The sequence below is a fragment of the Kogia breviceps genome, chromosome 5 (genome assembly GCF_026419965.1).
Source record: "Kogia breviceps isolate mKogBre1 chromosome 5, mKogBre1 haplotype 1, whole genome shotgun sequence".
NCBI lineage: Eukaryota > Metazoa > Chordata > Mammalia > Artiodactyla > Physeteridae > Kogia > Kogia breviceps.
This window is the reverse complement of record NC_081314.1, coordinates 138,605,083-138,617,696: the sequence shown is the minus strand read 5'-3', so window position 1 is coordinate 138,617,696 and position 12,614 is coordinate 138,605,083. Positions and strand designations below refer to the sequence as shown.

Below are 12,614 nucleotides of genomic sequence, written 5' to 3'. Positions count from 1 at the left end.
AGCTTTATTCATAAAAGTCACAAACCAGGGACTTCCCTGGTGGTGCGGTGGTCAGGAATCTCCTGCTGGTTCAGGGAACATGAGTTTGATCCCTGGTCCAGGAAGATCCCACGTGCCGCGGGGCAAGTGAGCCCTTGCACCACAACTCTTGAGCCTGCGCTCTAGAGCCTGCGAACCACAACTACTGAATCCCATGCGCCTAGAGCCTGTGCTCCGCAAAGAGAAGCCACTGCAATGAGAAGCCAGCACATTGCAACAAAGAGTAGCCCCTGCTCGCTGCAGCTAGAGGAAGGCCTGCATGCAGCGATGAAGACCCAAGCAGCCAAAAATAAATTCAAAAAAAAAAAACAAAAAAACAGTCCCAAGCTGGAAAAAAACCTACATGTCCCTCAACAGGTGAGGGAATAAATAAGGAAATACTACTCAATGATGAAAAGGAACAAACAACTGATTCACTCAACAATATGGATAAATCTCAAAAATAGCATGCAGAGAGGAAGAAGTTGAAATAAAAGTCACAATGTTCAAGGGACTTCCCTGGTAGTGCAGTGGTTAAGAATCCACCTGCCAATGCAGGGGACACAGGTTCAAGCCCTGGTCTGGGAAGATCCACATGCTGCAGAGCAACTAAGCCCGTGCACCACAACTACTGAGCCTGCGCTCTAGAGCCCGCGAGCCACAACTACTGAAGCCCGCGTGCCTAGAGCCTGTACTCCGCAACAAGGGAAGCCACCCAATGAGAAGCCTGAGCACTGCAATGAAGAGTAGCCCCCGCTCGCTGCAACTAGAGCAAGCCCGCGTGCAGCAACAAAGACCCAACACAGCCTAAATAAATAAATAAATAGAAAACGTCTCTGAGAACACAGAGGTCTTAAAATGACTTAGGAAAAAAAAAAGTCACAATGCTCAAAACTGATCATCTTTCATGATGATATGCAGAACAATATCTACATGAATTTGATGCCTCCCTAGCTCAACACTGGAAACCAAACCAGGTGATATTGTAACAACTTGGTGGTCAAGGTTGGATAGGTAATAAAATGAAAGCAGAACTGCTTAGAGTACTCCACTGTGCCTCCAACTGTTGTCTACACATACATCTCTGGAACTCCCCCTAAAATACTTAACTGCACTTCTTTTTTGTGCTTATCAAGGTAAAGCCAAAGTCCCATGAATGGACTATAGGTCCTGTGTGATCCAGCCCCCACTTGCTCCACCCATAGCAGTCTCCTTGCTGTAACTGGCATCCCAGAGACCAGCTACAGCCTCAGGTCTTCTGCACTATTGTTTCCCTACCTATAACTTGCTCTGCCAGATATTCACATGGCTCAGCCACTCATCTCTTTCAAGTCTTTGCTCAAAATGCATGTTCAGAGAGAGGCCTGTCCTGACCACATTACTCAAAATCACAGCCCTCCTTACTACTGGGGACTCTCTTCCCTACTCGCTCTCCAGAGCAACTTTTCATCTTCTAATACAGTACATACTTGTCATTTTATTAGTGCTTGTCTCCCCTGCAAACAGAAGGTAAGCTCCGTGAGGGCGGGGTTCCTGTCTCTGCCGTCCACTGCTGGATCCTCAGTGCTTACCAGAGCTTGCATTGAGCTGGCATGCAGCAGTCTCAGCAAGTGTGCTGAGTTACTAGACAACCTATTTTCAGGCAAGGACCTTGTCTACTTCATCTTGGCTTCCCAGCACCTATTAGATGCTTGATGTTCGTTGAGTGAATAAATGAATGAGATGAATCAGAGAAAGGCATGTAAGCCAAAAATCTTTTAAAGGACATACTTTCTCACCTGTAATTGTTGCTGCAGGTGGGTGATTTCAGCAATTCTCAACTCTCTAGATTTGTTTGTGCTCTCAATTTCTTGCCTTTGGGTTGTCAATCGACACCTGATATCTTGAAGTTTTCCTTCTAGTTGATGCTTCTTATCATTCTTTAACAAATGAAAAATAATAAGAATTATTAGCATTTTAATGGTTCAATGTAAGTAGATTCCCAAAGCATAATCAAACTACTCACTAGAGCTTCTAATTCAAATTCCAAAGTCTTTTTCTTTGCTTTCAGCACAACTATGTCCTCTTGTTCTTTGTTTCTTTGATTTAATAGTTCTTGTCTTCGATTCCGTTCCCACTCAAGCTGTCGTTGCCTTTCAAGCTCCCGTTTTGCAGCCTGTGACATACACAGACAATTTATTAATTGTTCAGTTCTTACACCCTTCAAGGTCTCTTACTAAGCATTACATATAGTAATCTTTTCTTTTAGGGGTGAAATATTATTAAACATTACAAGAAATTTTTATTTTAAAATAGCAGAAAAATTTTATACAAATATGATATTCCTTCTATGGGTAAAAAGAGAATATTCAGAAAGGCTATTATATTTACATGAGTTGAGAACAGACTGGATTGTTTCACCACTGACATTCAATTCTTTATGCTGCTAAGGATGCCTGGTGTGCTAAATAAGCTGCTCTTCCTTATTTACTGACTCATAAAAAACAAGGAAAATTAATCTCGTAAAATCAAACCAAAAACCCCAGAACAAAAAACAAAACAAAAAAAGCTTTCTTCCATCAAACAAGTAGTTATTATTTCTTCTGTCACATGAGAGATTATTATTTGTCTCAAGCTTTAAAAGTTTGTGACCCCCATCTCCCTAATCATTCATTTCCTTTTTAGCACAGAAGGTTCTGTAATTTCTCTGGCAATGTTAGCTCTCTTCAACGCTGACTCTGATGGCTGCTAGGCAGAGTATCTGTCGGAGCACCTGGCACTCTTTTTTTTTCCTTTTTTTGCGGTACGCGGGCCTCTCACCGCTGTGGCCTCTCCCGTTGCAGAGCACAGGCTCCAGATGCGCAGGCTCAGCGGCCATGGCCCACGGGCCCAGCCGCTCCGCAGCATGCGGGACCCTCCCGGACTGGGGCATGAACCCGCGTCCCCTGCATCGGCAGGCGGACTCCCAACCACTGCGCTACCAGGGAAGCCATGGCACTCTTTATCGTATTGTAATTGCTTCTTACATACCTGTACTCCAGCTACACTGTAAGGGTCTGGAGGACAGGTGGAGTTCCTATTCATCACCATATCTCCAGGGACTATCAATGCCTGGCACACGGTAAATGTCAATTAAATAATCCTGAATAAACACTCTAAAATACTTTTTAAATTTTTTTTAAACATTGAAGAAGGAAAGGTTGTCTACCTTTTGGTTCTCATTCTGGAAATGAAAATCCTGTTAGTATCTGTGTGTGTCTGCCCGAACAAAAGGCAGCTTATAGCTACAAGTTTTCTAAAGCAATCATCAGGAGATGAAACCAAAGTATTATTTTTTTTATCAAAACAAATCCCCCATCTTTAAAATACATTTTATCCACACAAGAGAATCATGTCATTGCTTCTGTAACAACATACTAGGACTTCCCTGGTAGCGCAGTGGTTAAGACTCCACCTGCCAATGCAGGGGACACAGGTTCGAGCCCTGGTCTGGGAAGACTCCACATGCCGCGGAGCAACTAAGCCTGTGAGCCACAACTACTGAGCCTGCACTCTAGAGCCTGTGAGCCACAACTACTGAGCCCGTGTGCCACAACTACAGAAGCCTGTGTGCCTAGAGCCCGTGCTCCGCAACAAGAGAAGCCACCCAATGAGAAGCCCGCGCACCGCAACGAAGAGTAGCCCACATGCAGCAACGAAGACCCAATGCAGCCATTAATTAATTAATTAATTAATTAATTTTTAAAAATATATACTAAAATCGGAAAGACAGGAGATAGGCTTGGCTCCTATCCAGGTATGGCACCAAATTTAGGAAGCCATCCATAAAATACAGTGAAGATTACTAGACATATTTTCTAAAGTGGGAAAAGAAAAAGATGCAGAACAATAAAATTAGTGTGATACCATTACAGTGGTTTAAAAAAACAATTTCACGAAACCTTCAACCTCTCCACCATATAAACCCTTTTGTTTCTATATTTGTCTGTGAATGCAGAAAAAAGGCTAGGAAAAAATACTACACTGCTATCAATGGTTTGTTACAAGACTGTATTATCAAAAACTTGTACATGAACGTTCATAGCAACAGTAGTCAAAATAGCCAGAAAGTAGAAACCACCCAAATGTCCATCAGCTGATGAATGGATAAACAAAATGTGGTCTATCCATATAATGGAATACTATTCAACCACAGAAAGGAATAAAGTATTGATTCACGCTACAACTTAGCACGAAAACACGCTAATCGAAAGCCAGACACGAAAGGCCACGTATTATGTGAATCCACTTATACCAAATGTCCGGAATAGGCAAACCTATGGAGAGAGAAAGGAAATCCGTGGTTGTTAAGGGCAGGGAGGAGGGGGAACGGGGAGTAACAGCTTAATGGGTAAAAGGAGTTTCTTTTTGGGGTGATGCATTAGTGGTGACGGTGGCACAAGTTTGTGAATAACTAAAACTACGGAATTGTGAAAAGAACAAAAAGCCCGTGTTAATACGGTGCTGAAACAATCCTGGAAGAGCACACGTGCTCACGATGGGGCTGCTCCCTAGTCGCACACCTCTCGCCTCTCGATTTCCTTCCTCCGCTCCTCCTCTCTCTGCCGTTCTAGCTCCCGCTGCTTTTCCAGCTGCTTCTCCAGCTCCAGTTGTCTCTTGCGCTCCTGCTCCTGGCGCTCCCGCTCCTTCCTCTCCTGCTCCGCCCTCTCCAGCTGGGCGAGGCGCTCTTGTTCTTTGCGCTGCTGCTCCAAGAGCGCTTGTCTCCGTTTCTCCAGCTCCAGATTGCCACGTTCAAAGTTCTCACGCTTCTTATCTTCAAAGGTTACTTTAAAACAAGACGTAACGATTAGGAGAAGCCATGATTTTCAACATAGTATTTTGAAAGGGAAAACTCAGCGGCATATTGGAAATGTGTGTAGTGTACCTGCAAACCCCAACTCCCAAAGCTTCTTTCTCACCTGTGCCCTCATTGATAAGCACTATGAACGTGCCCTTCACCCAGCTTCTTGCTTATATATTCTCCCCTCCAGATGAACTACATCATAGTGTTCGAAATGCCAAACGCGGTTTCTGGAATAATTTTTTTTTTTTTTTTTTTTTGCGGTACGCGGGCCTCTCACTGTTGTGGCCTCTCCCGTTGCGGAGCACAGGCTCCGGACATGCAGGCTCAGCGGCCATGGCTCATGGGCCCAGCTGCTCCGCGGCATGTGGGATCCTCCCAGACCGGGGCATGAAAACGCATCCCCTGCATCGGCAGGCGGACTCTCAACCACCGCACCACCAGGGAAGGCCCTGGAATAATCTTTTGACAGCAGTTCTGCATCATCACCCAACCTCCATATCTTCCTTGTCACTCTACCCTTTCCCTTTTCTATGACCTGGATTCTGCAATTGACCCCGTCACATCTGTACCACGAATCTTTCCCTTTCTACCTCTTTTTCCTTTGCTTAAAACCGTGCTGTTGTGTCTTCAATTTTAACAAACAAGACAGTTTCTGAACGCAGAAGTAAGAAGGTAGTCTCCTCCTGGGTTTCACACTGAAGAGCAGGTTGTGCCCTAATCATCATGGAAATGATACTCAGTAAATTATTTTTTCTAACCCATTACTCAGTTTCCTTCTTTGAGAACACCAATTATTAAGTTTAGAACTATCCCCAGGTCAATAATTGTTTTTCTCTGATCCTTGCTAAAACTGCTTACATCCATTTTATTTTACTTTAAAAAAAAATTCCATCCACCACATCCCTATGTTTTCAGCAGCGTCTATTCAGTTTTGTGTTTGCCTCACACGCTTCTCCTTGGAGCCAGACCCAGACAAGGGAAGCTTTCACTGACAGCCTGTGCAGCATGTCATTCCCATTGTTCCCAATCTACTTCAAGGACCGTCACTTCACACTCTGTCTTGAGATGTGTAGCTGTGAGCATCCTTTCTTGGCTTCTTCCCACATTCCTGTCTGGCCTTCACTGAAAACAGACCTTCCTTACATACTGTAGTTAGATTAGAGATCAGAGATGGCAAGCAAGTTTTATTTTCTTGTTCTTCTGGCTCCTTTTGTGATTTCAGAACAGGCAGCATCCATTTTACTCTGCCACCTTAAAATCGAAAGTGCCCTCCATCAGAGAAAGAATGAAGTAATGATACATGCTACAATGTGGATGAATCTCAAAAACACTATGCTAAGTGAAAGAAGCCAGATGTAAAAGGTCACCCACTGCATAAATATGAAATATCCAGAAGAGGTAAATCCAAAGAGACAGAAACCAGACTGGTGATTTCCAGGGACTGGGGAAAAGGGAGAATGGGGAGTAACTAGGTATGGCCACTGTTTTGGACTGAATGTTTTCCACCCCACCATTTTATAGGATGAAACCCTAACTCCCACATGGGCTGGTATTTGCAGATGGGAACTTTCTAATTCCAGTTAAGATAAGGTCATGATGATGGGGCCCTCATTATGAATTAGTGGCCTTATAAGAAAAGGAAGAGAGAGCTATCTTTCTTTTTCCATGTGCACACACCGAGGAAAGGCCATGTGAGGACCTAGTGAGAATGCAGCCGTCTCCAAGTCGGGAAGAGTGCCCTCACCAGGAATGGAAGTGGACAGCACCCTGATCTTGGACTTCCTATCCTCCAGAACTGTAAGAAATAAATTTCTGCTATTTGAGCCACCCAGACTATGACATTTTATTATGGAAGCCCAAGCTGACTTAGACATCCAATGAATTGTATACTTCAAAATGATCAATTTTATCGTAAGTAAATTTTATCTCGATTAAAAAAAGAAAAAAACGGAAAGTCCCTATACATCTTTTAAATTCCAAAATCTGGCTCTATTTCTGGTACACAGAGGCACATAATAAATGGCTGTTGAAAGAAAGAATGCACTAATCAAAAACTCTAATACTGTGTCACATCCTATTCAAAACTTTAAATGAATGTCTTCTACCAACAGAAAAAGAAAATTCCAAATTCTAAGGATTCCTGTCCTTATTTGCTTTAAGACTTTATTCCCATTATTATCAACCTGAAATGTTCCTCCCTTCCACTTGTAATGACCCAAGTACTCTTCAAATCTCAACTCAACTGTGACCTCTTCCATATTTAATTGCTTGTGTATTTCCCAGTCTATGGCAACCAGCTATAAGTAAGCTCTTCTGTGCATCTATAATTCTGTCTTCAGGAATTTATCATACTTATGCACTGCTTTGATGATTGTTTATATGGATGTCTTAAATCCTCAGTTGTATTATAACCTTCTAGAGGGCATGGACCATGTGTTATTAACATTTAGATTCTTTACTGTACTCAACACACTTGAACAAAGAACATTTTCAGTAAGCAGTTTATCACTGAACAAAAAGTAATTTAGTTAAAGAGGAGACTAGGAGAGCTAGTGTCCTGAGCAGGTCAATTATCCCCTGAGCACTTTAAATACAACAAAATGACACTGACAGAGTATTTAACATAAAGATATTCCAGGGTTTCCCTGGTGGCGCAGTGGTTGAGAATCCGCCTGCCGATGCAGGAGACACGGGTTCGTGCCCCGGTCCGGGAAGATCCCACATGCCGCGGAGCAACTAAGCCCGTGAGCCATGGCCGCTAGGCCTGCGCGTCCGGAGCCTGTGCTCCGCAACGGGAGAGGCCACAACAGTGAGAGGCCCGCATACCGCAAAAAAAAAAAAAAAAAAAAAGATATTCCATAATAAATTTCATTAGGGTGTCAGTATCAATTATCACCTCATCATTAATAATTCATAGCTACCATAGACTATTTTAACAGTATGATGAATTTATCTTTGTAAATGAGGATAATTTAAATTAGGTTCATATTAAATTTAAAATAACTTCTTGTTATCAAGGAGCTTCCGATTCTATAACAACATGAAAAAACAACAGTAGGCAATTTTACATTTGATTTCTGCACTAGTGGTATTAAGGTATTAACCTTATAGGCTTATCAGTTTTGAGCATTTTATAGATAACGTTTATAAAATTTTTGTTAAGTGGTAAATAATCAGATTTTAATTTAAAAGCTAGAACAAGGGTGCATTAGCAGAGTACATAATGTTCTTATTTCTATACATATATTCAAATCCAAAAGCATGTGAAACGTGTCTCCTTTCTGACTAAGGTCAGTTAAAGAAACATAGCAAGGGCTTCCCCGGTGGCTCAGTCGTTAAGAATCTGCCTGCCAATGCAGGGGACATGGGTTCGAGCCCTGTTCCGGGAAGATCCCACATGCTGCGGAGCAACTAAGCCCATGCGCCACAACTACTGAGCCTGAGCTCTAGAGCCTGCGAGCCACAACTACTGAGCCCACGTGCCACAACTACTGAAGCCCACGCACCTAGAGCCTACACTCTGCAATAAGAGAAGCCACCACAATGAGAAGCCCGCGCACTGCAACCAAGAGTAGCCCCTGCTCGCCGCAACCAGAGAAAAGCCTGTGCGCAGCAACAAAGACCCAACGCAGCAAAAAAATAAAATAAATAAAATTTTAAAAAAGAAACATAGCAAGAATGTCAAAAGCTAAATTTATTTTTACTTCCATCTTTGCCTTAGAGATAGAAAATCTCTAATATGCTATAATTCAAATATAAGGACTGTCTTACCAGGTAATTTCTTTTCTAGTTGTTGCTGTTCATCTTCTAAAGCTGGTTCCTCTGGTAACCTCTGATCTACTGAAGTTGAGCTTATGACAGATATACCACTGCCAGATCGAACTCTTCTGCAGTTGTGGGAAAAAAAGAAAAAAAAAAAAAGGATTCACATAAAGCTGTCTAGGTAGAATTGGGTAAATTATGAAAAACTTTTTTTTAAGATTATGCCACATATCATGGAGCAAATTTCATTTTTAGTGAGGAAAAGATAAAGATTTGGTCTCCTCTATTTACAAAGAGTTTCTTAAAAGTGAGTATCTGAACGTCATCAGACTCTGAGTGCCATATTCATTCAAATGCTTAGAACCATCACCAAAAGTAGGACGATTCCAAAGGATTAAATCAATTAACAATTGTCAAGTGGTTAGAGCAGTACCTGGGACATAGTAAGTGTTCACTGTAACGATCATAACCCTCCTATGGAATATTAAATTTCCAAGGGAAGATTAGCAGCTCAGCTCATTGAGAGCATCTTTTTTTTTCCCTTTACAAAGTCTCTCCATGTTATCTCTTAATAAACACATGAAATGTCTACACTTTATAGTCCTTAAAACAAATCACTTAGTTTACTGGTTAGTTTCACTTTACACCATTAATCTTGCTCTTTTAAACCGATCTACCTATCTTCTTTTTATGTTTTTATCAGCTTCCAGTGTTGTTTCTTGTAGCAATTCTTGCAGCTGTGAGATTTTATCGGCAAATGTCCAGCTACCGGTTTCTTCTACACATTCACAGTCTTCTCAGCTCCCCCCTGCACCATGTATGTGCTGACAGTGATGGCTTCGTGTCTCATACTTTTATGGGGACTTTCCCCCAGTCCTTCCCATGAGGGATTAGGACAGAAATTCTTATCTGTGCTTCTTTTGTTCTTTGTACTCGTAAGATCTCAAATTTGTCTTTTGAGTTAAAGCTTTGAGACACAGTTGTCCAAGAGGGCTGTCTATGCGTGGCTGTGTGTAGGCGGAGGATACCAGTAACTGCAGAGTCCTCCCAACTGGACCCTGAACTACCCTCTCAATGTCTCCACTGAGGTTATGTTTCAGACCATGAAAATTTTCTTTAATTATCTTCCTGATTATAATTTCTACATTGCCAGCATTTCGTTACCTCTGTCTGGAATGTGTAGAATTCATAGGCAGAATCTCCTTGCTTTATTTTCTATGTACAGGTTGATATCATTGCACTTAAACTGCTAAAGTTTTGGGTGAGCTTTGATTATATGGATTGTCTCAAAAATCACAAAATCCGTGATGTTTTACTTGACTGTTTTACTAATATCCTATAAGTACTTTAAAGAACAGAACAGGGAAAAATTAACACAAACCTACCTAAGAAGATTTGCTTGAATTCATAGATATTTCATTTACTTGCCAAGAATAAAAAATGACTGTAAGATACACAGCCAACAAAGCCAAGTTTGAAATTCACATACTCAGCACACAATTTCTTATGAGAGCCAAATATTCCTTACCTAAAGGAAGGTGGAATGTATTCTGGGGGCAGGACCGGTGGCAGTGGTTGGCCAGACATAGCTACATCAATTAGGTGCATAGCCAGGATAAATTCTTCTGCTGTGAGTTTTCCATCTTGATCAATGTCAGAAAGATTCCTATTCAACAAAAAGTTCATTGTAATCTAGTTTCATGAAAATGCATGCTTGTTACTATTCATGAGTGACTTAAACGTTCTATTTTCTTATTCTGACTCTAGGCCAATTGAGTTCCCCTGTGCCTCAGTTTATAAAAATAGTACCTATTTCACACCACCACTGCAAAGACAAAATGAGACAATCCATATAGTTGGGATGGTGTTTAGCATTCAACAGATGTTAACTATGATTATAATTACACTCTTCTCAATCATTGCAACCCATTTTAAATGTATCATACATTCCACGTGCCTAATTTAGACTACGCTCTGCAGACTATCGGGTCAGATAGTAAATATTTAAGCATTGCAGAACACACAATCTCTATCACACTGAATTCTGCTGCTGCAGCAGGAAAGTAGCCATAGACAATATATAGAGAAACAAATGGGCATGGTTGTTAATTAAAAAACAAAAGCAGGTGCAGGCCAGATTCAGCTCACTGGACCAACCCCTGACCTAGGCCTCCAAGGGTGGATCTTTACCGCCTCCAGCCACAGAGGCAAGGTGTTTTCTAGAAGTTCCTTAATCTCAGGATTCAATCGTCACTGTTCTTCATAATCAACTTGCCCTGGTAGCTAATTAAACAGATTTTTCTAGCAAGTCCAAGAATGTGATTTTACTTAACAACTTCTGGACACCAAAAGAGGATGCAAGACCACAACACTGTTCACTAAAATACCAACAGGACAGATGCTACAACTGGGCAACTAACTGGCTTTGCTGGTGCGATTAAATCAAGAAACTCCTCTTAAATCTGAAATTTCCTCAGGTGGCATAAACTCTTTTTTTTTTTTTTTTTTTTTTGCGGTACACGGGCCTCTCACCGCTGTGGCCTCTCCCATTGCGGAGCACAGGCTCTGGACACGCAGGCTCAGCGGCCATGGCTCACGGGCCCAGCCGCTCCGCGGCACGTGGGATCCTCCCGGACCGGGGCACGAACCCGCGTCCCCTGCATCGGCAGGCGGACTCTAAACCACTGCGCCACCAGGGAAGCCAACTCTTTTTTTTTAAGGTACAGTATCCATGAGGTAGCATCCACCCCTTTTAGAGTACAATTCTTCGAGTTTTGACAAACACATTCAGTTGTGTAACTACTACAATGTATAGAAGTTTCATCATCACCGAAAATTCCTGTCTTTTTTTATAGTCACTTTTTTTATAGTCACTCCTTTCCTTTGCCCCCAGGCCCTCGCAACCACTGATCTCTTTTCTGTCCCTCTACCTTTGCCTTTTCCAGGTGCCAGACTCCTGTTTTTAAGCAGAACAGAGCCACAGATGAAAACCCTGCCTGTTTTACCTTGTTCTCTGTTCCTTTCCACTCCCCACTCCTAGGTAAATGCAATTAAAAGGCAGGTGGAATTCCTATTTGTTTTTTTCCCCATACTTGCCTGAAGAATGGCTGTACACATTTAATTAAATATCTTTTTATCGTGTAGAAGGAGAATATAATATTCTAGTAGGAGAAGACTCAAGTATTTTTTTCAACGAGGGCAGGTTATAAATGAGAAACTTAAACATTTCATTATATTCTAGTGTCATGAGAACAACCAATGTCCATAATTGTTAGGTCTTTAGTTTTTATTTCAGAGGGCCCTAGGATACTGGTACACACCCAGACTTAAAGAGGTCTAGATGTGTCATAGATATAAGATGCTTGCTAACTGGTCTGTTATTATGCGATTGCAAGAGGTTGACCCTTTAACACAAAGCAGAAGGGACCATAATGGGTGAAGGGAGCTGAACTAGAGCTTGACCACTTACGAAACAACCACATCAATGAGCCTGCAGCAAAATCATGAACCTAGCAGGTAAGTGGTATAGACCGTGTTTATCTTCCAGGTGGAATCAATGGATAATGCATAACTGAGAGATACACACTCCTGAAGAGTGTGTATTCTAGTTAATATTTAACTAGATATTAAAATTAAATATTTAACGTTCTAGTTAATATTTAAATGTAAAGAATCCTATAGGATTAGGCAAGGCTCATCAATAGCTAGTAAAAATCATTACAAAATAGACAGAGACATAAATGTACCTACTGATGAAAGTACTTGGTATCATCTCTGATGTATTTTGCAAAAAAAAAAAAAAATAATTCAAACTTGAATCTGCTGAGTGGTTCTCAACCACTGATCGACTTAGTACTGCAAAGAACATCTGTCAATGTCTGGAGACATTTCTGATTGTCACAAATGGAGGCGGGGCTCATGCTGCTGAAGTAGGCAGAGGCCAGAGATGCTACTTAACAATCAATAGTCCACAGGACAGGCCTCCACCGCAGAGTCATCGTGGCTAAAATGT

The 12,614-nt window shown here is 41.7% G+C and overlaps 1 protein-coding gene across 6 annotated transcripts in view; it reads right to left on the bottom strand.

Moving 5' to 3' along the window:
* The window catches only part of ITSN1 (intersectin 1), a 227,602-nt gene that overhangs the window by 118,241 nt on the left and 96,747 nt on the right, over positions 1 to 12,614 (bottom strand). For all 6 annotated transcript variants that reach the window (XM_059064443.2, XM_067035034.1, XM_059064441.2 and 3 more), the window contains exons 10-14: positions 10,131 to 10,268; positions 8,612 to 8,727; positions 4,560 to 4,822; positions 2,024 to 2,173; positions 1,797 to 1,937 (exon numbers count right to left, since the gene is read on the bottom strand). In XM_059064443.2, the coding sequence (XP_058920426.1) occupies positions 1,797 to 1,937; positions 2,024 to 2,173; positions 4,560 to 4,822; positions 8,612 to 8,727; positions 10,131 to 10,268 (808 nt within the window). The remainder of the gene's footprint in view (positions 1 to 1,796; positions 1,938 to 2,023; positions 2,174 to 4,559; positions 4,823 to 8,611; positions 8,728 to 10,130; positions 10,269 to 12,614) is intronic.